Genomic DNA, 23,960 nt, shown 5'->3' on the forward strand with positions numbered 1-23,960 from the left:
GGGGTGCCCCGGGTACCTGGCTTATTTTTCTCTTTTTTTTTAAAATATATAATTTTTTTAGTTGTAGATGTGCACAGTACCTTTGTTTGTTTATTTTTATGTGGTGCTGAGGATCGAACCCAGTGCCTCACATGTGCTAGGCAAGTGTTCTACCACTGAGACACAACCTCAGCACTAATTTTTATCTTTAATATTAGCTTAAGTGCAACTATATTAGAAAATAATGGATGTATATTTTAAGTCCACTGGAAAGACGTGGGCATCACCTACCTTACTGTTTTCTCTTAATTAGTACAGATAATAGAAGATTAGTTACATATAATTGCTTCTGTGAATTAACAGCTGTTTTGCTGTTTTGTTCCTTAGGGTGGAGTTCTTTATCAGACCTTTTTTTTTTTTATTTGATAAACAATTTTTTAAAGTTTCTTTCCTTTTTAATAGGTATGATTGGTATCAAACAGAATCTCAAGTAATCATTACACTTATGATCAAGAATGTTCAAAAGAATGACGTAAATGTGGAATTTTCAGAAAAAGAGGTAATCTTTAAGCCATATTTTATATGGCGATTACATACTATTATTTGCCAATTTAATATATTGCAGAATAATCTACAGCAGTTTATCAGCTATATGCCATTTCTTCTTGAGATAACATGGAAGATGCTGAATAAAATCTGAAGCATTGTTTTTTAGTTTGAGTTAAAAAATTTGAGATAAGAGCTAAATATGTTTTTTTCTTTAGATTAAGGGTATAGAGCAGGAGCTGGGATTGTGGCTTAGCAGTAGAGCGCTTGCCTAGCACATGCAATGTACTGGGTTCGATCCTCAGCACCACATAAAAATGAAATAAATGTTATTAAAAAAAACTTAAGTTATAAAAAGAGTATAAAGCAGAACTTGGTTAACGATTAATAAGATATGTGATTTGGTTATACTTACATGGTGAACTTTATGAAAAAGGTCTAGTTATTAGCTGTGTGGTTTTGGAATTTACTAATTATATTTAATGAGTATGACTTTAGAATTTGGTTTCTAAGCATTAAGTAGAGAACCTTATGATAGATATTAAGAAAGGTGGTTAGAATTAAATATTTTGTGCAAGAATAATTTCTTTTTGTTACTGTATCATTTGCATTTGTGTGTTGTGTTTTCTTGAGATTTAAATGTTATGTGTGATTAAATAGGATAAATATTTCAAATGTCGTTTTCTGTTCTTTAAATATTTGAGAATTTACATGAATACCACTGAAAGATTATTTTGAAATTCTTAAATCTGACACACTACACAAAATGTTTAATCTGCAACATTGTCAGAATTCTGTATTCATTTAAAATTTTTGTACCCTTTATTATGTAAATTTACAAAATGTGTTGCTAATTTGTGTTCAATAGTTGTCTGCTTTGGTGAAACTTCCTTCTGGAGAAGATTACAATTTGAAAATGAGATTGCTTCATCCTATAATACCAGAACAGAGTACGTTTAAAGTACTTACAACAAAGGTGAGGCCATTGGAAAGGTTTTTCACTTGTAATGTTTTCAAAATATAAACCTACTGGTGAATTAATCACCTATGTGATAATAAACTTGTAAATCCTATTTAAATTAAAAGAGACAGTTGCCAGACATGGTGACACTCCTGTAATCCAGAGACTCAGGAAGCTGAGGCAGAAGGATCACCAGTTCAGGCTAGCCTCAGCAATTTAGCAAGACCCTGTCTCAAAAAAGGGAGGGAGGAGTCGCTCAGGAAATTAAAAACAGTGATTGTTTAGTATCAGTGTTTTCTTATCCCCAAAATTTGAATAGTGGAATATAAAACTAATAGCTTGTGTGGTGTTTGTGTACTTTATCATAAAGATAGCTATAGGCTTTTTCAATGAAGATTTTCGAAGTGGATATAATAAAAATAGCTTATGATTTGATACTGATATTGTCTCTTCTGAAGAACTTGTCAGTTTGGTCTGTTTTAATGTATAAATACTTTTCTTACCCTGCCTTATGCAATTAAAAATAGAAAAAGTTATAAAGATAAATCTACTTTTTTGTTTATTTATAGTTATGCTGAATTTCAGGTTACTTTACTATGAAGGAGTAATGAATAACAGTTTGAGTATATAATGTTTTAATTCCTTTGTATTTTAAAAAAGTAGAATTAATATTCATAAGATTTAAGCATAATTCAAAAGATGTAGGTAGTAGTGAATTTAGTAGGAGAAATACTGAATTGAAGATTTAAATCTGTCTCTTAGCTTGCCCTGTGAATTTAGTCTAGTCACAATGACTTTGGATTAAGTATTCAGCATCTATATAATGAGGAGTATGGGCTCTAAAATCCCTTTACCAGTAAAATTACATGAAATTGTATGAAAGTATATGATAAGTGAGTTAATAAGAATGAATGATATAAACTTTTTCCATTAGTATATGTTTTTTTATATATGGGTCTTACAGAAAGTTACATTATTAACTCAGACTCTTAAGTTTAAGTTATAAGGACATGTGAAGTTTCCTATCATGGAATAGGATCAGGTCCACCTGTCCTGAAGAGTGGTAACCAGGCATACAGAAAGGAAACTACACAGGTTTGGAGCAAAAAATATGAAGTAGTATTTTGTTTCTAGTTTAATATGGTTTGCCCTTTTGAAGTTTTATTTTTTAAAAAAATAGTTATAGACGGATGCAATATCTTTATTTTGTTTATTCATTTTTATGTGGTGCTGAGGATCGAACCCGGTGCCTCACATGTGCGAGGAAAGTGCTCTGCCACTGAGCCACAACCCCAACCCCTTGAAGTTTTATTTGAAGATTGCCAAAAGTAAAGCTGATTAATTATGTGGCAGGTGTGGAACAAGTGCTCGAGATAATAGAAAGTCAGAAAAGGGATGAAATCTCACCAGGATTTTATTCTATCCCTTATTCTATTCACATAGTGTAGAATTTGTTCAATAAAATAATTCTGAGTAATCAAGCACAAAACACTAGGTAGATTTGAGAGGAAGACAGGTCAGAAAATTATGATTTTGGTATTTTTTATATATTTCTACCAAGAGATTCTTAATGCAAATAATGCATATGCATTTGAAGTATTATAAATGTAAATTAATTTGTGTGAATAGGTGATAAATAACTTAAGGACTTTATTTCAGATAAAGTGTTTGAAATACAGATGAAGTTTGTATTTTAGATGAACAATGAATAATTTTTTTTGTATAACCAGGTATATATTTTTTTGATATATTTTTATTTACTAAACTTGGCAGCCCTTTCTCATCCCATGCATTGTACGTAACAGGTGCTTGGTACTTTTGGCAGGGGCAGGGAGTACTAGAGATTGAACTCAGGTACTCAACCACCAAGCTATATTCCCAGCCTTGTTTTGTATTTTATTTAGAGACAGGTCTCACTGAGTTGCTTAGTGCCTCACCATTGCTGAGGCTTGAACTCAGGATCCTCCTGTATCAGCCTCCTGACCTGCTGAAATTACAAGCTTGCACCATCGTACCTGGCTGCATATTTAATTCTGACTGCCAACCACGCTTTGCTTAGATTTTTCAAATTCTGGATTGAAGAATTTAGATTCTAAGGCGATACATCCTAAAGAAAGATTGTTTTTCTTGTTCTGATCTCATAATTTCCATGTTTTAAACATATAACTCTGTTGGGCTGCTAACCTATAAATTATATCTTGTAGCAAATAAATTTATAGATTTTCTTAATGATATTTTGAAAGAAATAAGTGATGAGATCTTTTGAGTCCTTTCCATTTTCATACAGCAGAGGGAGACAGTGTTTTAAAATATTGAAAATGAAATCATTGTTACTGAGTGATGGTACTTAGGGAAAAGTACAGAAATAATTTACTTTTCATGCATTTTGTATATCTTGAACCTTGTGTGAATTAAGGAAATGATGCATTTTGCTTAGGAGAATATGCTTAAAATAAGATTCTGTTAAAATCTAGTTTTACAGGAACTATTTCTTTCCTTTGAGAGTCTTGTTTTTCCCCATCTTCCACTTTGAATGAATGTTGCGTATCTGTGTGTAGCCAGTTAACTTATTTGTGTGAAAAATAATAATTTGTGATGAAAACAGGAAGAGGTGGGATCCTTAAACTAATGAAATAGTATTTAAGTATTTCCAGTGTAGTATCTAGAACATTTTTTCTAGCCAGACTATATTTTTTCAGTATCTTTGCTAATTATTTCTACCATTACATAGCACTTACAGTTATGAATACAGTTTACATGTCAGCCTGTTGATCCACTTTCTAAAATTAAGAAACCATCATGTTTCTTTTGTTTCATGATGTTAATTTCATGACGTTATTCTCTGGCCATAGTCTCAGTATTGTGATTTCGGTGTCAACTATGTTGTGAAATGTTCTTAAGAATTAGACTAATCAATCCTTTGGGGTAAATTTACCTTTATAGAAATATTCTTATATTCCTGTTTATACTCTTTTTTTTGGGGGGGGGGGGCAGGTACTAGGGAGTGAACCCAGGGGCACTTTACCACTAAGCTACTTTGTTAGTTTGAGACAGGGTCTTGCTCAGTTGCTGTGGGTCTAGCTAAGATGCTGAGAGTGGCCTCAAACTTGTGATCCTGTTGCCTTAGCTGACTCTTTCCAGAGTCACTGGAATTAGAGGCATGAGCCACCATGCCCAGCTTTATTTTTAGTCTTAAGTAATTTTTTGTATTGTATAATACAAAAAAAGTTGTTGTATTATACAACATGGAACCATGGTAAATAAAAATGTGTGCTTTTACTGGAGACAAAATAATAACCTCCTGGTTCCTTTTTCACCACTAAAATTTGAGCAGTTTTAGAATGAATTCCTTTTCTTAATGCTCATAGAAGCAAGAGAATATATAGAAAATTCCAGAGATAGGGTAGAAGAATAGGGATATCTGGGCAGGCTACTTGTGTTTGTCAGTATGTAAATGTGGGGGTGTTTGGATTATAGCTTTGTTTTGCTATTAATATTGGAATAATAGTGAGATGTTGTGTTTTATTTTTACTGAATTAGTTGCTGATGTCCACAAATTGTGAATCTTGGAATGTACTCTTTTCCATTAATGCATGTTTGTATATTTTATAAAGAAATATTTTGCTATATATACGCTCTCTTAATGTCTGTTAAACTTAACCATTCATTATGGCTTTTTCCCCCCATACCATTAAATATTTTCCAGCAAAATATTTTACTGCATACATGTTCTATACTCTATCCTGTATTGTTTGACCTGTGCCGAATTAAAATAGTTGTTTATCACATGCGAGACACTATACTGTATATCATGTAATTTTCACAATGACTATTTTTATTACCAGTTTAGAGGTAGAGAAACCAAACCCAGAGATGTTAAATAATTTGCCCAGTTTTTTCCAGATGTTTATGATGATGAAGATATTTGTGATTGCATTCATTTGTTATGTGCCAGATATAGTTCTATAGTCTTTTTGTACATGATATTTAATCCTCATAAGAACCCTATATGGTATAAGCCTTGTTATTCCCATTTCAAAGGAGAAGCTAAGGCTCACAGAGATTAATATACTTGCTTGTAAGTCATATATCCAACAAATAGCACCTCTTTGTGATTCTTTCTATTTACACAATTAATTGGTTTTGCCTTGTTCTCGGTCCCTGCTTGTTTCTGAAGAAATAAGTGAAAAGTCTAGCAGAAAAGGTATTTCAAGCAAATTATTCCATAATTACATTCCCTCATTTCTAAAATATGGATATAATCTTCTTTTGTAGTGTGGTTTTATTAAATGACATGACATGTGAAGCACACAGAGTATATAAGTGCTCAATAAATGTTATTACTACTGTTGTTGTTCCCCCCCCCCCCCGATTATTTAGATTTTTATTCAGGCTATAAAAGTAGTAAATGTGTATAGAAATTTGGGAAAGTGTGAAGCAGCTGAGAGTAGTTACTGAAGACTCATCACTAATAGCATTTTAATATACTACCTTCTAAATATCTGTTTCCTAGCATGGGGTTTGTCACTACACATTGTATGCTTGGGCCTCTCAAATCCTTGTTCAGGTGCCAATTGTCGCAGCCCTCTCATCTCTCAGCTAAGACCATTAATTAAGGAGATACCAGGTGCTCAGGAGCAATGGGGGATAAAGAAAAGACAGACACACATAGGGAGAAAAGGCTGGGGCCAGGTGGGTAGCCAAGCCCTTGGTGAGGCTTGACAGACTCCAGAACTAGCTCAGCAAGTTTATTTTATAGGTTTCGTCAAAAGGTTATTTGTGGGAAAACTTCAATAAAGCAGGCAATCTAAAGGCCACAGACTGGCAAAATGTTAGTCATCTTGTTTTGCTCAGAATTCTCTATCAGGCCTTGACTAATATAGAGCCATACCTCCCTGGACAGCATTACTATCGCAATTGGGGCATGTTGACCTGTACCTTCATACAGCTAGCTTCTAGTGCAAATGCAACCATGAGAGTCAGACCATAATTCAAATCACCACTCTTCACAATTATATACACTGGAATTTTTCGTTGTTTTATGAGAGAACAAAAGCTGTTTCCTTATGAGCACAGTGCCTGGCACTCAATAAATACTTAAATTAAGCAGGTAGAAATATGCCTTTCTTACCATTTTTTGTATTTTAAAGAATGGTTATAGTGACTTGAGTGAAGCCAGACATTTTGGGCCTGTAATCCCATCATCTCAGGAGACTGAGGCAGGATCACAAATCTGAGATTAGCTTAGACAATTTAATGAGACCCTGCCTCAAAATAATATTTTTTAAAAAGCTGGGGATGATACTATGGAATGATATTGGCCAATTATATTATTATATTGTGTGCATATATGAATATGTAACAAATCCCAAAACTACATGCACTTACAATGCACCAATTAAAAAACTCCGGGGGACGGTGGCCACGAAAGGGCTAGGGATGTAGTTTAGTGGTAGAGTGCAAAGCACAAGTCCTTGAATGGAATCTCTAGTACCATGGAGAGGGGTGGGGGACACAGATTTGAGTTTAAGAATAAACAAGATGTATCAGTCTGGCCTGCAAAGACTGAGCTACTGCTCCAGTATTGGACAAAGGGTTTTGTGGTACCAATTAAATTTGCAAAGAGTAGGAAAATTTTGGAAAGGCTACATTCTAAAGATAGGGGCACAGTTATTTAATAACTGTAACCTTGAGGCAGGTTAATCTCAAAAGTTTGCCAGTAAACTGCTTTGGTTCTTTAGACTCTGGAGAGAATTCCTTCACTGCTAGTCTGTAGCACTAAGTGCTTCTTAAGAAGCCAGTGTCTTTATGCTATGATTACTTAGAAGTAGTAATGGCTTCTTTTTTTTTTTTTTTTTGTAGATGGACATAACACAATGCCTTTATTTTTATGTGGTGCTGAGAATCGAATCCAGGTCGCGCCCGGGCTAGGCGAGCACTCTACCGTTGAGCCACAATCCCAGCCCAAATGGCTTCTTTTTTAATCTGAAGTTCCTTTCATTGAGAAAAAAAGAAATTCTCAGAGGAAACCTCAGAGGTGCATAGTAGATCATGATCAAGCACAGTAGGGATTCTTATTAATAACTTGTAGATACTGCTTTGGGATATTATGGAACCTTGAAAACCTTGCCTGTGCATATAAGAGCAACATTCAAACAAATCAAAGTTAGGAGGCTGGGGTTGTGACTCAGTGGTGGAACATTTGCCTGGCATGTGTGAGGCACTGGGTTCAATTCTCAGTGCCACATATAAATAAATAAAGGTGCACTGATAACCAAAAAATATATATATTAAAAATGATTTAAGTTAGCTTTTTAAAGTATTTTTTACTTAAATGAAAATAGAATGGTTTATTAGTGTTTACAATAAAAAGTCTCTGAAATTGGACTATAATATTAGAAGTATCTGCCAGAAATGTCAAGACTTCAAACTTCATTTTTAAGAGCATGTATAAGCATTGAAAGCGAAGTAGGTATGAAAAAGAATTCACAGAAAATTACCCCCCTCCCATCCCTGTTTTCACCTTTTAAAAAGCTGTTTTACATGGTTTATTCAGTACTGCTGTTTTAATGAATTGGAGTAAGTATAATTTCAGGCTTAGGTCAGTTTGTCTCACTTGAAACAGATTGTTGCTGAGAGCTTTGATTATCTTTATAAAGGCCTTTTTGTTCATACTGCACAATTCCTCAGGTTACGGTGGCTTTCAGTAAATGTGACTGCAAGTATGTGCTGCTCTTAAAGTGAAAAAATGAACTTTTATGTAAAAATGCATGTAGCATAAGGATATGAAGTGGGAATGTACTTTAGTACGATGATGTACACACTGCCATCTGGGTTCTTGATTCTATTTGAAAGTGAAAGAAGCAAGATGCAGGTAGAAGAAACATTACCAGGAATTGCCGATTTAAGTGAGTTATCTGATTAAAAAGAAGTCAGAGAACAAAGGGGTGAATAGGCTGCTCTTTGTTATATTTATAATGTAAAATTTAATTTGATTCTTAATTTAATCTGCATAATATTATTTGATGCGGTTTACTATAATGTTTACACTGAAAACACTGATTTTTGCCAATCTAAAAATGGAGATGGGAACATTATTTGAATAGGAAAAAAAAAGGTAGAGGTGAGTGAGTATATGAGGAGTAAGGGTAGATGCTGGGGACAAAAGACAAGCCTTGATGAGAGTAAAAGTTGCTATTAGGATACTTGTTTTCTTTTTTTGTAAGTAAACTTAGTTTAACATTGGAAGTCTCTGTGTATTCTGCTCTTTTTCCATCTAGTCTTCACTGCTCTTATATAAATTCTGGACTTGGCAGATTGGTTTTCTTCATACTCCCTGATGTACTCTGGCCTTTCGTGTCCCCAGAGCTCCAGTTATAGGCCATTCTCTTTGCCTCTGGAGACTGGGTTACTCCTTCTATCCTTGCAAACATTATCTACCCCTCAGCACCCTTTAAACTGCATGAAACCTTCACCTTTTGCAGCTGGTGTGATTTCCTGAGCTTTTGACACGTATTTGCCTATTTTGTGACTTTAAGTATCTCATATATTTCCAAATGGTCAAAGATGTGTCATTAATATTTTTTAAATTCCCCACAACCTTAAAGAGTATACCCATTCATTGTAGGTGTTTAGTACAAGTTGAACATTCCTAATATGAAAATTTAAAGTTCAAAATCAGACACTTTTTGAGTGCTGACGTGAGGTCACAAGTGGAAAATTTACTCCTGGCCTTATGTTGCAGGTTACAGTCAAAATGGAGGTGCACTAAAATATTGTATAAAATTAGTTTCAGACTATGTGATTAAGGAATACATAAAACATAAAGGAATCTCATGTTTAAACTTTGGTCCCATCCCCAAGATATCTTACTATGTACATGCAAATACTCTGAAATCCAAATTCTGACGTACTTCTGGTCTCAAGCGTTTCAGCAAAGGGGTTCTCAACCTGTAGTTATTTGTTGAATGAATGGTTGTAAAAATAATATATTAGAATATGCTGTATTATTTTTACACAGTAGAATAAATTACTCTAAAACAGATTAATGCACATGTGAAAACAACAAATTCCTATAGAAATTGGGTTACTCAATGCTGGCATTATTGTCATTTGGGGCTGGATATTTCTGTTGTAGGAGGTTTCCCTGTACATTATAGGATGTTTAGTACCATCCCCTGGTCTCTACTTACTTGATGTCTGCACCAACCTTTCCCTTACCCTAGGTGTGACAACCAGCAATGTCCATAGACATTGCTAGATGTCCCCTGGGTGAGAGGATCATCCCTAGTTGAGAACACTGCTTAAGAAGAAAAGTAAGCATTTAAGTCTTGAAACTCAAATTGTAGTGTTTATGTCGTCTTTTTGGAAGGATGAATTTTAATAGTAGAAACAAAATAAATATTTTTTTTTAATGTTTATTTTTTAGGTGTAGATGGACACAACACAAAGCCTTTATTTTTATGTGGTGCTGAGGCTCGAACCTGGGTCCTGCCCGTGCTAGGGGAATGCTCTACTGCTGAGCCACAATCCCAGCCCCTAAAAATAAATATTTTATAATTCTTCAGATTTAACCTTTTTCTTTTAATATTTTGTTTTAATTAGTTATACATGACAATAGAATGCATTTATGCACTTTGATATACATAGATGGGATATAATTACTCATTTTTCTGAATGTACATGTTGCAGAATCATGTTGGTCATGTAGTCACATATAAACATACAATAAAAATGTCTTTCATTCTACTAAGGAAACTATCATTTATAAAACTTCAATGACTTAAGAAAATTGCATTTTTACTGTTTTATTTATTTTACATTTGATAATGGATTTTATTTGGTGTTTCCTCTAGATTGAAATTAAAATGAAAAAGCCAGAGGCTGTGAGATGGGAAAAGCTAGAGGGGCAAGGAGATGTCCCTACTTCAAAACAGTTCATAGCAGGTTTGTTTTCTGGCCTTGATAAGCTTTAAATTTGTATTATGTTGTGTGGTTGAAATTAAATAGTAATGAACATTTTTTCTACTTCCATTATTTATATTTCCAAGATAAGTATATTGAGTATAATAAGGTTGCTGTGTAATGAATACAAAGTAGCCTTGTGACTATTCTAACTTACTAAACTCTAAGAATACAAGTGAATGGCAGCAAAATCCCAGAGAAGTTGGGATCGCTCACCATGTCAGTTTATGACATTATTTGGAGTTTGTTTGATTTTGTTTGTTGCCCTTTCTTATTGCTGCTTTTTGCATTGTAAGTTAATTAGTTTGCTCTGCTGATATATTTTCTCATCTTCCCCGCCTCTCTTTCTTGTTTATTCCTTTATGTTCCTTCTACCAATATTGTCAACTCTAATTACCTTAAATTTCAGGGCTTCATTGAATAAGGTTTCTAGCCCATTTCACTATATTAATTTAGAGAAGGATAAAAATAGGTAATACGTACTAAAGAAAATTCTAGGAGAAGAGAGGAAAGTAGGGTACATTGGGTAGCTCTTTTCGGGATGTACAGCGTTGCGTTGAGGTCAATTCTAACCACATGCAATAAGTAGATAAGCATTTTTCTAATGAAATAATTAATCTGCAGGACACTCTTTAGAACTATAACCTAAGATTGTATTTTACTGTAATAATCTCATTAGTAAATGGAGAGAAATTTCTTTTTGATGTATTAGTTAATGCTCTGATTTGATGACTGAATCAAGTTAATATTGTGTCTCAGCTACTTTCAGATTTTGCCCACTTTCTTCTGTAGCAGAAAACATATTTCCTGTGGCCACTTTTAGGAAATGGGTTGTTCAGTGGATCATTTATGTGTGCATGTTTTAATTAAGAAGTAATTTTAGATGCATACAGAATTTGCAAAATAAGAGCTCCCATAGATTCTTAACCCCACTTGCTCTAATGATAAAATCTTAATTAATTTGAGGTATAATTAGCAAAACCAGGAAATGCATACCAACAGGAAATTTTTAGGGAACTTAAAGTATTTTTTTTTTGATAATTGTAAGACAATAAAAATGTTACATGCTTCTTTCGTGACTAATAGATTTTTGAACTTATGATTTTATGTAGTGCAAAACTTTTCTAAGAGTAGTATCTCACATAACAGCCATGTATAATAGGCAGCCCAGCATTATTCCTTCTGTTGTACAGGTTCAGAAAGATTAATCAACTTGCTCAAGATTGCTCAGCAGGTTTCATTGTCTAGGACTAAAAGCCAGGTCTTCAGAGTATAGGTCTTGTTCTGTTAGCCCCATGTGAGATACTTTTTGTTGCTATATTTTCAACATGGAAATTATCTCTGCTGGCATGAGTATCTTTGTAGTTATTTGATTGAGTAAAGAAGTTAGGTTACTTAGCTCTGTAGTTCATCAACCACCTCCATGTGTTAAAAATTTTTATGAGATTAAAAATCAAGGTTTTTTTAGTGTTATAGTTAGTAAGTTTTTTCTAAATTCAATACCTTAGATATTCAAGATGCTATTCTTCTTGTCCTGTTACATTTTTGTAAGGAATTAATATGCTTGTCAGATTCCTGTGTACTGCAAGGTGGAGACTGTAGATAAGGGCAAGTCACTTAACCGATCTGGGCCAGCTTTCTTATCTGTAAAGTGGAGATTAAACCTCTATTTCCATCTTTCCAGGGAATGAGTATTAGAATTAATTAAATCCATGTTTCCTAGGCTCTTAACTTACCATGGCCTGCATTTTTTTGTTTGTTTGTTTTCTTTGTTTACTATTGAAAATGTACAAAGAAGGGGGGATTTCTAGTAGATGGAAGATGGATAGGGTTTTTAAAACAATATACCTGCCATGAATAAAATCATATAGGGTCTTGGGTTTGGTTTTATTTCAGGGGTTAATTTTTTTTAATAACTTCTAATTATTGAAATAATCAGTTTTATTTTTCATTTATTGCAATAACATTAGATTTGCTTTTATAATATATTAATTTTTGTAGAAGAAAAAAGTGATTGATTAAAAGAAAGTTAGTAAATTAAAGCATGGTAATAGTATCGGCACACACAGACATGGGAAAAAATTAAAGCTATTTTATGTAAATGAGTGGTGGTAAATTCCAAACAATACAAAGAGAGGGGAAAAGAATTTCAAGTAGATATTGAAAATGCATAAAGGTCTTAAGGAAAGAGCTTAGCATGTAGAGAAAATGACAGAAGCTGTTTTACCTTTTTCATTGCTCTGACCTTGGGTTTTGTTTTGATGGAGGGTGGGCAGGGAGAAAATTGGTTTATAGGTGTAAAGAAAGGATGAAAAACAGGATGAATGTTTAGTAGTTTCTGTATTAATATATAGAAATAAAGAAATTTCAAACCAGGATTTTTCAAAGCCTCATAGTTGTATAGTCCAGTACAGTAACTGCTAGCCACATGTACCTGATGAGCACATGAAATATGACTAGTCTGCGTTGAGATGTACTAAATTGTAAATATGTACCAGATTTTTATGACATGGAAAAAAATAGAAAACATTATATTTTTTGATTTCAAAGTACATTATTAAAGTATATTTTACCATGATTGTTTTTAGTAACACACTCCTAGAATTTTAAAATTATATATGTGGTTACATTTGTGGTCATCATTTATGTCTTCATTGGATAGTGAACAGAGCTGCTCTTATACCTACTAGGTCAGTTTGTTATTTTTTAATTATTTGTGTGCCCAAATCTTCATTCTTTTGATGTTCTGGGCAGCCCTGGCTGTATCATAAGCCCCTGGGCCACCAGCCTTTTCTATCTGTAAGCAGCCTGTTTTAACCTAGTGTGCTCTACAAATACTGTTATTTTCTATACTGTGCAGATATTATAGTTATTGTCAAATATTGTATTTGTAAATAAGTAATATATTTCAACTTAAAATTCTTTACTGTTGAAGCAGTCTTATTTTTAATGTGGGGAGAGAAGGAGTCTTAACTCACTCTTGTAGCTTCTGTGATCATACTTTCAGTTTACTCTGAAAGATACGTGAGTTCCCTAGAAAAACCACATTTTTATTTTATATTTTGTTGCCCATGGTGAACTCAAACTTCTGGGCGTAAATGATCCTTCCCACTTAGCCTTCTGAATAGCTTCAGTTATAGGCATTTGCCATTGCACCTTGTTCCTAAAATGTCACCCTTTTTTGGTGTGTGTGTGTGTGTGTGTGTGTGTGAGAGAGAGAGAGAGAGAAAGAGAGAGATACTGGGTATTTAACCCTGAGCCATCTGCCACTGAGCTATATATCCCCAGTTCTTTTTAAAAAATTTTTAACTAGGGTCTTCTTAAGTTGCTGAGGCTGGTCTCAAGCTTGTGTCTTTCTCATCTCCCAAGTTGGTGAGATTATAGGCATGCATCATCACACCCAGCAAAAGCCACATTTTTAACATTAAAATCTTATTTATAAGAGAAGTATATTAAGCATCTTTTTAAAATAATGTTTTTATTTAAAAAACACTTATTGCAAAAATGAAATTTGGTGACCTAAACTGCTCACATATTCTGTTTATCATGGTCAAAGTGTTACATATTCTTGGTATAATCAAAACACATCAATTAATTTCTTCCCCCATTTTCACTTCACAGATGTAAAGAACCTATATCCATCTTCATCTCATTATACAAGAAATTGGGATAAATTGGTTGGTGAGATCAAAGAAGAAGAAAAGAATGAGAAGTTGGAGGGAGATGCAGCTTTAAACAAACTATTTCAGCAGATCTATTCAGATGGTTCTGATGAAGTGAAACGTGCCATGAACAAATCATTTGTAAGAACATCACTTTTTTTTTCTCCCAAATATTGTGGGGGAGTGAATTTTAGACATTTTCAGTAGATAATTTAACACCAAATTACTTATACTGTGCCTGGAGACCTTTTTGAATGGGCTTTGTCCAAATGTTTTTTCTTGCTCTAAACAGAGTAGTTGTTGAGGAAGTTGAAAACTTGTAGAAGAGATGAGAACACGTGATTATTCTAAATTTTATATATATATATATATATATATTTTTTTTTTTTTTTAAATTAGTGAGTTATGGAATTATCTTAGTTGAATCTGTCATAGTAGCTGAGTTAACTTCCATTATTTACCTCCTAGAATCTCTTGTCTGAGTGTTAAGAGATGAAGAATATAGAGGGGAAATTTCCAAATTGTGTTTAGCTAGTGGAAAAGTACACATTAGTTATTCATTGCTTTAATAATTTTTCTGTTGATTAGGAAAATTCAGGCTTTTGCTAGGGCATCATGAATACCATCCGAATCAGATTGAGATTTAGTGACAGTTTATCACTGTGGAACTATGTAAATTATTTTTCTTGATGTATTTTTCATTTGACTTTTTCAAGGAGAAATACTTCAGTCTTCCCAGAAAGGAAGTCTTTCTCACTATTAACTTTTGAATGCATTCTAGACAAAATAGCACTGTGTCAAATCAAAGATGTAATAGAGAATCTGAATATATTTTTATACTGAAACTTTGATAATTTTAAGTAAACTGTATATACTCATAAAACAAGCGATTTCTGTGGCAACATTGACCTTAAACCAAGGACTTGCTTCTGTCTTGTGGGAAAACAAACTAACCCCAAAATACTCTGTCCTGTGTGATCTCCTAGTCTAATTAGACTAAATAAAAAATTGCGCATCAAAACAACAAACATCATGAAGTTTTACTATTTTTATATACATTCATTCATCTCTTTTTAACAGTGGAACACGTTCTGAGAAGTACATGTTTAGGTGATTTTTGTCATTAGTGCAAATATCATTGAGTGTATTATATAAACCTAGATAGTGTTAGGTCAGTCACTTGATGGGTAGGTTTTTTCCCTCCCTCATGTTATCCCATTGACCTACATCTCCAGCCTAATGTGGCCTCTTGATAGAATCAAGAGATGGAATCAGGAGATGTAAGAAGCTCCTGCTAGTATAATATGGTATGTTGTTTTTATATCAGTGGCAGCACAATAGATTTGTTTATACCAGTAATGTGTCACCCTATGCTGTTACAACTGCTATGATGTTATTAGGCAATAGGAATTTTTCAGCTCCATAATAATCTTATGGTAACACTGTCCTATGTATGTAGTTCATTGTTGACAAAACATCACTATATAGCACATGATCGTATGAATATGCTAGGGTCATTGGTAGATGATATATTCAGTAGGTAATTAAGTAGATAACCAGTCTTTACTGAGACACTGTTGGTTGTTAAAATTTTAACCGTGGTTAAAAATTATTTTTTTTCAGAGGAAATTTGTGTTTGACACTGGGGAGTATTAATTAGAGATCCTTAAAGTTCTGCTTAACTAGTATAGAAAGAGTTTATTTTGCTTGGTCTTCACTGTCTTCTGTAAAAAAAAAAAAAAATTACAGCATCACTTTTCATTTGAAGGTGGTTTTTCCACATATACCTTTGTTGATTAGCAGAGGGGAACATTGTGCTTGATGTGGTAATGTATGTGTACACAGTACTTCTACCTAATTATTCTAGTTTTCTTTTCACATTTTCATAGAATTTGTTAATTTCTCTGAAATGTTTCAGTTTAAATAAAAATACTTGAGTTTATGTTGAGCTATATAATAGCCTATATTTGAGACTATAGTTAGAATGGTTTTAGGAAAATAATTCTATTTTGGTTATATGGCTCAGGAATTAACCTATTTTTATTTTTTTTCCAGATGGAGTCTGGTGGTACAGTTTTGAGTACCAACTGGTCTGATGTAGGTAAAAGGAAAGTTGAAATCAATCCTCCTGATGATATGGAATGGAAAAAGTACTAAATAAATTAATTTGCTATCATTGTATTGCGTATACTCACCTAAGGCCCATTGTGTATTGGTGTTGCATTCTTGATTTTTGAACACTGAATATCATTTTGAAAGATTATACCTCTTTACCTCTTTGTGCTTTAGAAATTATTTTCCTTCAAGTATTCTAAGAGTCTAATGAAGAATGAAGATCACATTTTTATCACTTCTGTCCTTAAGGATTTCAAACTTGCTGAAACTGAATGAATTTGCTACTAGGTAGATTAGTTCTGTCTAGTTGTGAGGGTGAAGAAATCTTTAATGGCATATCTTGGATTATTGCCTTATTTTTGATGCAGTATTCTGTTAATAATTTATTAAACCTGGCAATTTTGGTTTAGCATAAATTTTTCAAATTCAGTGTTATATCGTGTTTGCTTTTAAAAACTGCTTTTGGAGTTGTAAATACAATTTTTCTATGAAAGTTTGGTTTATTTACCTTAAGTTTTTAATGAGAACTATGAGAAATTATTTATTACAGGAAATTCCCATTTAATTATTTTTATGGGAAGTATTTGTAATTGCACTAAGATTTTGGTCTTACCTTCCAAATTCCTGTATAAAAACACATAGATCCTTGAACTTAACACACAGCAAATTTAACTATAGTTAGGATAGTCTGTGAAGCCAAGGTAAAGAAAGATCTAGAAAAGCCCAGCTTCTCTTTTTTGTTGCCTTTACCACAGTGGGATTCTTGAAGCTATAGCAGTGATGGAGTTTTTTATTTTTATTATGTTTTATCTTTACTAGAAAATCTCTGTTCTGGAATCCATACTTGTTTCAGTGGTTATTGGTAGCTACTTTAAAGTAAATTAATGTGTATATGTTGAGTATTTACTCTGTGCCTAAAAACTATAGATACCATGGGAATACGAAAACTAAAAGACATGATCATTAATTTCAGAGTTTATAATGTAATGGAGAAAAAGAAAGTGAACATTGATGAAATAATTATAGAATGCTTACTGAGCTCATTGTAAATGTAGATGGGAAAAATTGTTCTGTGATTAAAATCCTTTAGTCTAAGCTCTTTTATAAGGTGTAGGTCATGGATGACTTGTATATCTCGTGTTATATTCTCACCATAATATTTTTAGCCTTTATGCCCTAGAGGTTGATCTCTGCTGCGTTAGGTGTCACTGACATTTTTGTGGCAAGACACTGCCTAGAACTGAGGGTAGGATGAATGAGAAGCAAATTGGCCATCATTTCAGCCTAAGAGTAGATATTCAGCTTCTTCCTTCTACGCCTTTATGTGAGATGTAGGAGAGTTCATAAGAAAAGTGATGGTAGCGTGATTCTAGATAATGTTTAAACCTGTTGTTAAAACTTGTTAAAGCATGTTGCAGTTATTTCTTTTCGTTCCACCCTACAAGCTACTTTTTTATGTTCTCTGAGTATGCCTATTAGCTAGATTTGTTTAATATTGGCAGGATTCAGTATTTTGCTGGTCTAAATGGAATTCCTAATATATATGAGATTGAAAGCATTATAAGATGCATGTGATCTAAATATGTTAGATTTGTAAATCAAGGTAGTTTTGAGAGAAGTAGGCCAAACTGCTGTGCAAAAAAGTACTACTATGGTTCTGCTGTTATTTCACCCTTCTAGATAATGGAAATTTGTAAGCTCACAGAAAGTTTTAAAACATTCTGATTAAGAGTCTCTTACTTTATTCTTACTCTTTACTAATCTCAAAGTACCTGTTATTAATTGGTCTCATTTTCTTTCTAGATTCTCATTTTCGTTTTTCAAGTTTTGGTTCTCTTAATCTTCTAAATTGTTCCTTCAGAATGTACTTTTTTCTGCATTAGTGTTTCTTTTCCTCTTTTTAAGATTTAGTTCTGGAATGTATTTTTTTTCCTTAATCATAGAGACTTCATCTGTTCTGATTTCTGTCATAATTTGCACCTTGATGACTTTCCAGAATTCTCTGTCTTTAAAGACTTTTTTTTGGTCTACAAAGACTTTTAAATGAGATAATCTGCTTCTTTGAACTCTGCTATGTAGTGATCACTTTGAATGGCCATACAGTAGGTTCAAAACAAGGTCCATTTTGACAATTTCTTGTCTGTCCTAATACCCATTCAGAGTTGATTGCCAACTAACTAGTTTGACATGTTGACACTTTCTGGTCATTTTTTCAAGATATGTTTTCTTTCTTTTTGTGTAATGGAGAGAGAGAGGATGGTTTGCATTAATAACTACAATTATTTTTCCTTTTAAGTGTGTGTGCTTGGGTAGGTAAATGAGTGTGTGTATTGCTGAGGATCATAGGCCTTTACACGTGCCATGCAAGCACTCTACCACTGAGCCACATTCCCAGCCCCACTATAATTATTATTATTATTATTATTAGGTACTAGGTATTAGACTCAGGGCACTCAACCACTGAGTCACATCCCTAGCCCTTTTTGTATTTTATTTAGAGACAGGGTCTCACTTAGTTGCTTAGGGCCTTGCTAAATTGCTGGGTCTGGCTTTGAATTCCTTAGCTTCCTGAGCTGTTGGGATTACAGGTGTGTGCCACTGTTCCTGGCCTTGGTCTTTTATTTTATTCCCTTATTTATATGTGATGCTGAGAATTGAATCTAGTGCTTCACACATGCTAGGCAAGTGCTCTACCACTGAGCCACAACCTCAGCCCTACAATTATTTTTAGCACTTTTGTTTATTTTAGACTTACTATAATCACTAATTGCAGAACATTGAAGCATTATTGTTAATGTATCCCTTTGCTTGGAAAAGCTTTGTATTTTCTTGGTGGTCTAACTTATAGAAGACAAAAATAATGGAACTGTCCTATGTAAATTTTCTAGATGAATTCAAGTAAACATTTATTAAAATGAGGTGTATCGGCATGTCATAAGTAATTTAGATAGAAATTTTAATTCAGTATTTGGATGTTGTTTTCTTTTCCCCCACTTAATTCCATATCAAATGAGGTAAATGATCTCTGAGATAGTCTCAATGACCCAGAGCAAAATTGCATATTAATTTACCATCTGATCAGCCTAATACACTTATAATCCCTCTGGGATCTGCTTTGTCTAGATTTGTTTGTATCTATTACTAACACTTCCAAAAATAGATAGCAAATTCCTGGGTTGGGTTTATTTTTATTAAATACTAGAGCCACTTATACTTTGTAACTAGCTCTAAACTTGAAGCTTTCTATAGCCTTGTAAGAATATGTATTTCAGTTATGTCTGCTTTAGAAGATATCAGAGCTGAGAGATGATAAAAGCTAAAAGGACAAAACTCTGCTTTCCCTGTAGGAAAGGGTCATATGTAGTCTTTTTTTTTTTTTTTTAATATTTATTTTTTGGTGTAGATGGACACAACACAATGCCTTTATTTTTATGTGATGCTAAGGATTGAACCCAGGTCCCGCCTGTGCTAGGCGTGCACTCTACCCCTGAGCCACCATCCCAGCCCCCATATGTAGTCTTAAGTAAGAGGAATCATCCACATTGATCTGGTTTCCTTTGTCTCCAATTGTGTATTTTCTTAATAAAAAGATTGTTTTCCATTAAGAGATTTTATTCTGGAAATTTGTGGGCATATTGCAATTGCTGATGTACCCACAATGTTATTATTTGGGGCCATCATTGTTACTGCTTCTGGAATTAATTTATCTCTTGGCCTCTCTTCTTACATTAGTAAACTTGCCCCCCACCCCAATCTTCTAAAATCATACACATTGTGAACCCATAAGGTAAACAGTAGAAGATACTGTGTGACAGCATTTTCCATAGATAGGGTGATACTACCTCATTTATAATCCTTTGGGGTTGTGATAGCGTCCCATTATGACAGATCAGAAAAATGAGGCCAATTTTGGGCTGGGGTTGTGGCTCAGTGGTAGAGTACTTGCCTAGCATGTGTGAAACACTTGAGTTTGATTCTCAGCATCACATATAAATAAATGAATAAAATAAAGGTCCATCACAACTTAAAAAGAAAAATGAGGTCAAATTTAAATTCTTTGCCCAAATTCATTTCGTTGGTAAGTGATGAAGCTGGAATGTGAAACTAAACTCGACCCATGCTTTAGACAACTGTGGCTCCCTCTTCATGTGAATGATTTGGTTTGGCAGTGAATCATTTTTATTACTGAATCAGCCGTCTGAAAATGAAGCAAGTTGAGAGTTATTTATTTTTTGTACATACATTGGGAAGGTATATTCCTAAGGATCACAACATTATCCTCACTTTGTTAAATAAGATAGCTTATTAGAAAACCAAGGATCTTTCCTTTTATAGAAGGTTCTGCAAATAATTAGTCAATGAGGGGGATACTATTGTCATCCCAGTTTTATAGATGGGAAAACTGGCACAAAGCAGTACCCATTTCTGCCCCATTGGCTTTTATGAGTTCATATAATTTCACAATCATTTATTCTAATTCTAAAAGCTGAAAGTACCAGGTTATTTTGGTGCATGTGTATGACAAGTGATATAAAACCTGGCCTCAAGTTACAATATGAGTAGTCATATTTTGCTGCAGAAATAATATGTTTAATTACAGAAAGCTAGCATAGATCCTGCTGACATTGTTAAATTAATGATATATCTGTATGGCATTGCACAATTGTGAATTCAGAAACACATCTTTACCCTAAGGATTTTGACTAAGAATTACGTACCTATATGTGTGAATTGCAAAGAACAGTGCTTAATGTTACAGATAACATCAGATGATCTTATGTGAATTTAGGTGAGAGATTTAAAGCCTAGAGAAAGACTTCTGTGTTGTAAGTTCAGTCTTTGAAGATTTGGGGTTCTGTCTGAGGAAAGCCAGTTAAAAATTGTTGATTCAGATCCAGGCATCCCCTCCCAAAAGTAAAGCAAAAATTATTAAAATTTCTAGTTTTGAGCGCATAAAAGTTCATAGAAAACATAATACTTTTGAATGAATACTGTAAATTTTGCCACCAATACTTTAAGAATCAAGTATAATAAATGGAAGAAGAAAATACAAACTATGTAGAGGGACTTCTCTAGAAATCCTCTGCTTTTTATTTCATTTTAACTTTTTGGTACTAGAGATTGGTAAAGCAGGGGTCCTTTACCACTAAGCTACTTCCCAAGTCCTTTTTATTTTTTATTATGTGACAGGGCCTCACTAAGTTGCTGAGGCCTGTCTCCAACTTGTGATCTTCCTGCCTCAACCTCCTGAGTTACTGGGATTACAGGGGTATGCCACAGTGCCAGGTCCATTTTATCTTTCAAAACAGAGTAAGACTATTGGATTGTAAAAACAAGGTACAGATTGGTACAGTTGTAAACCACACTGTAAACCACATTTTGACTTGTTCTCATTAGCTAAGAGAAGCTGATGTTTTTATATGCAGGAGTTTATCAGTCCTCCCCTCACACACCACAGAATCTGAAGCAGGCACTGCTATGGACTCACTGGTTTTTCTACTGGTTTTTGTTGGTAATCTGTACTCTAGCATTACCCTTTTCTATGGCTTTAATTGAGCATTTTCATAAGTTAGCTAACTTAGGTTAGAGATATAGTTAGTGTACATTAAATATGCTAAGAAGTGAATACATTTTCTTGGCTTTATTATTATTTCTATTATTAGATGCCAAAGGGTTTTGTATTGTTTTTTCCTGCTTTGCTTCAGAGGTAGCTGTTTTAGAGTAGAAAAGATACTAACATGAAACTGGAATCTTAAAATCTATTCTGATATTATAATATGTTGTATTTTGAGGACAAGTGATTTAGTTTATATTTTTCTCGTCTTTAACACTGAGTGTTAGTTCTTTTCTTTAATACTGGATGATAGTTCCTCTCAGGATTGTGAGGATTTAATTAACACCTGACTCAAAGTATGTGTCCAATATATTTTATTTAAATATAAAGATTGTGATTTTTTTTTCTTCAGTCCTGTTATTAGAATTCCTTAAAGGAGGGCAAAAGTCTGGTTTTTCTTTCCCCCTGCTATTCAGAGGCTTTCATTATTCAGCCCCAACCAAAGATTTTACCTGCATTTCCTTAATTGCTTCTCTATGCACCAAAACTTCAGCTTCTTCCACTATAAGAATACTACAGTGCTTGCAAACTTTTTCTTTGAAGGACCATATAGTAAACACTTCAGGATTTGTGGGCCATGAATAGTCTTCACTCCATATTCTTTGGTTTTAGTTTGCAGATGTATACTCTCTGAATATACTAGTATTCATATTCTTTATTCTTTTCTCTGAATATACTATTATTTTCATTCTTTTCTTTCTTCTCCCTGCCCCCCAAATTTCTGATTTCAATACTTCATTTCTCTCACTGTAGTTTTGTTGGTTTGTTTTGGGCTACTAATTGAATCCAGAGATGCTTTGCCACCAAGCTGCATCCATCCCCAGCCCTTTTTGTTTTGGTTTTTCTGGTTTTGGTTTTTTATTGTTGCTGTTTTTAAATGAGACAGGGTCTTGCTAAGTTGCTGAGGCTGGCCTCATATGTGATCCTCTTTCCTCAAGTCTTTCTGTTTGCTGGGATTACAGGTGTTTGACCCCATATCCAGCTTTGTCTCCCCTCCCCCCCACCCAAAGTATGTCTCTATCAGTACAATTTTTTTTTTCTTCCCTTTTAGTGGAATTTACTATAAATGTTAGACACTGGCACTGTTTGAAGGAAAACTGGAATTTACGTTATACATCTAACAGGGATTGGTTGCAATGGATTTTGACTATGGATACCCTAATTGTGTTAATGTGATTAATTTGAATTATAGTATGTGATCAGTGGGCATAATTGAAGCCCTCAGTCTGAATACTCAAACTTATTTCTGCCCTTTCTTACACATTAAATTAATGGTAATATCATGTTGATGCAATGTTTGCTTAAGAAAAAATTTTTCTTTCTGGAATGTTAGTACAGTTATAGCAGAAGAAATACTGAGAGAAGATTGGATTAAATAGAATGGTTGTGAACAGGGACTTAAGAGTAAGTGTGATATAGTATTTTATATTTAATAGAATTGTTAAAATCAAGTCAGCAGAGCATGGTTTTATGGGCCATCTGCCAAGACTAAAGGTAGCTTTGGAACATCTTATTCCCTTAACCATGTATTTGCATTCCATCCTTTGTCAGTATGAGGAAAGAAAACAAAAATGACACTAGAATTTTAGACCTAGAATGGGTCTTAAATACTGTCTATGTTTGGGTTAAATTTTTTGTTTTATAGATGTTTGTTTTTCAAAGTGCTCTCATACTTTTTTCCTTCACGACAGTTCGTGAATATAATTTATACAGAACTTCTTTCAAAACTAATCATGTAGTGACTGGCCTACTGATAGTTGCTCAAAAATATCAGGCAACTGAAATACAGCATTGGGCTGATATTTTGTATAATATAAAGGGTGTGGTCCTTAAATTTAATAGTGACTAATCTCACCTGGGAGACTTGTATTTTTTAAATGTAGACTTTGTTGGCTTCCTTCCTGAGATTTTGAATCAGTAGGTTTGAGATAGGTTCCCATAAGTCTGTGTTTTCATGATGATGTTGAAACGGGTGATCTCAGGGATTGTACTTAGAAGACATTGATTTCAAGGACTAAGGAGAGAATAAAGAAAGAAGTGAGTTAGCACAAGTCACATATAATGCCTTATTTTTAATAAATTTTAGAAAAGAGTAAAAAGCTACTTGGGTGATCCTTTA

At 33.7% G+C, this 23,960-nt stretch overlaps 1 protein-coding gene across 1 annotated transcript in view; it reads left to right on the top strand.

Moving 5' to 3' along the window:
- Window positions 1–16,306, top strand: part of Sugt1 (SGT1 homolog, MIS12 kinetochore complex assembly cochaperone) — a 28,727-nt gene extending 12,421 nt beyond the window's left edge. Inside the window, exons 9-13 of the mRNA XM_046454227.2 lie at window positions 442–538; window positions 1,394–1,501; window positions 10,342–10,432; window positions 14,072–14,253; window positions 16,168–16,306. Of these exons, the coding sequence (XP_046310183.1) occupies window positions 442–538; window positions 1,394–1,501; window positions 10,342–10,432; window positions 14,072–14,253; window positions 16,168–16,269 (580 nt within the window). The 3' untranslated portion in view covers window positions 16,270–16,306. The remainder of the gene's footprint in view (window positions 1–441; window positions 539–1,393; window positions 1,502–10,341; window positions 10,433–14,071; window positions 14,254–16,167) is intronic.
- Window positions 16,307–23,960: the final 7,654 nt, after the last annotated feature.

Source organism: Marmota monax, unplaced genomic scaffold (genome assembly GCF_021218885.2).
Source record: "Marmota monax isolate L192 unplaced genomic scaffold, Marmota_monax_Labrador192_F-V1.1 WCK01_AAM20220418_F8-fsc00011, whole genome shotgun sequence".
In the NCBI taxonomy this organism is placed as follows: domain Eukaryota; kingdom Metazoa; phylum Chordata; class Mammalia; order Rodentia; family Sciuridae; genus Marmota; species Marmota monax.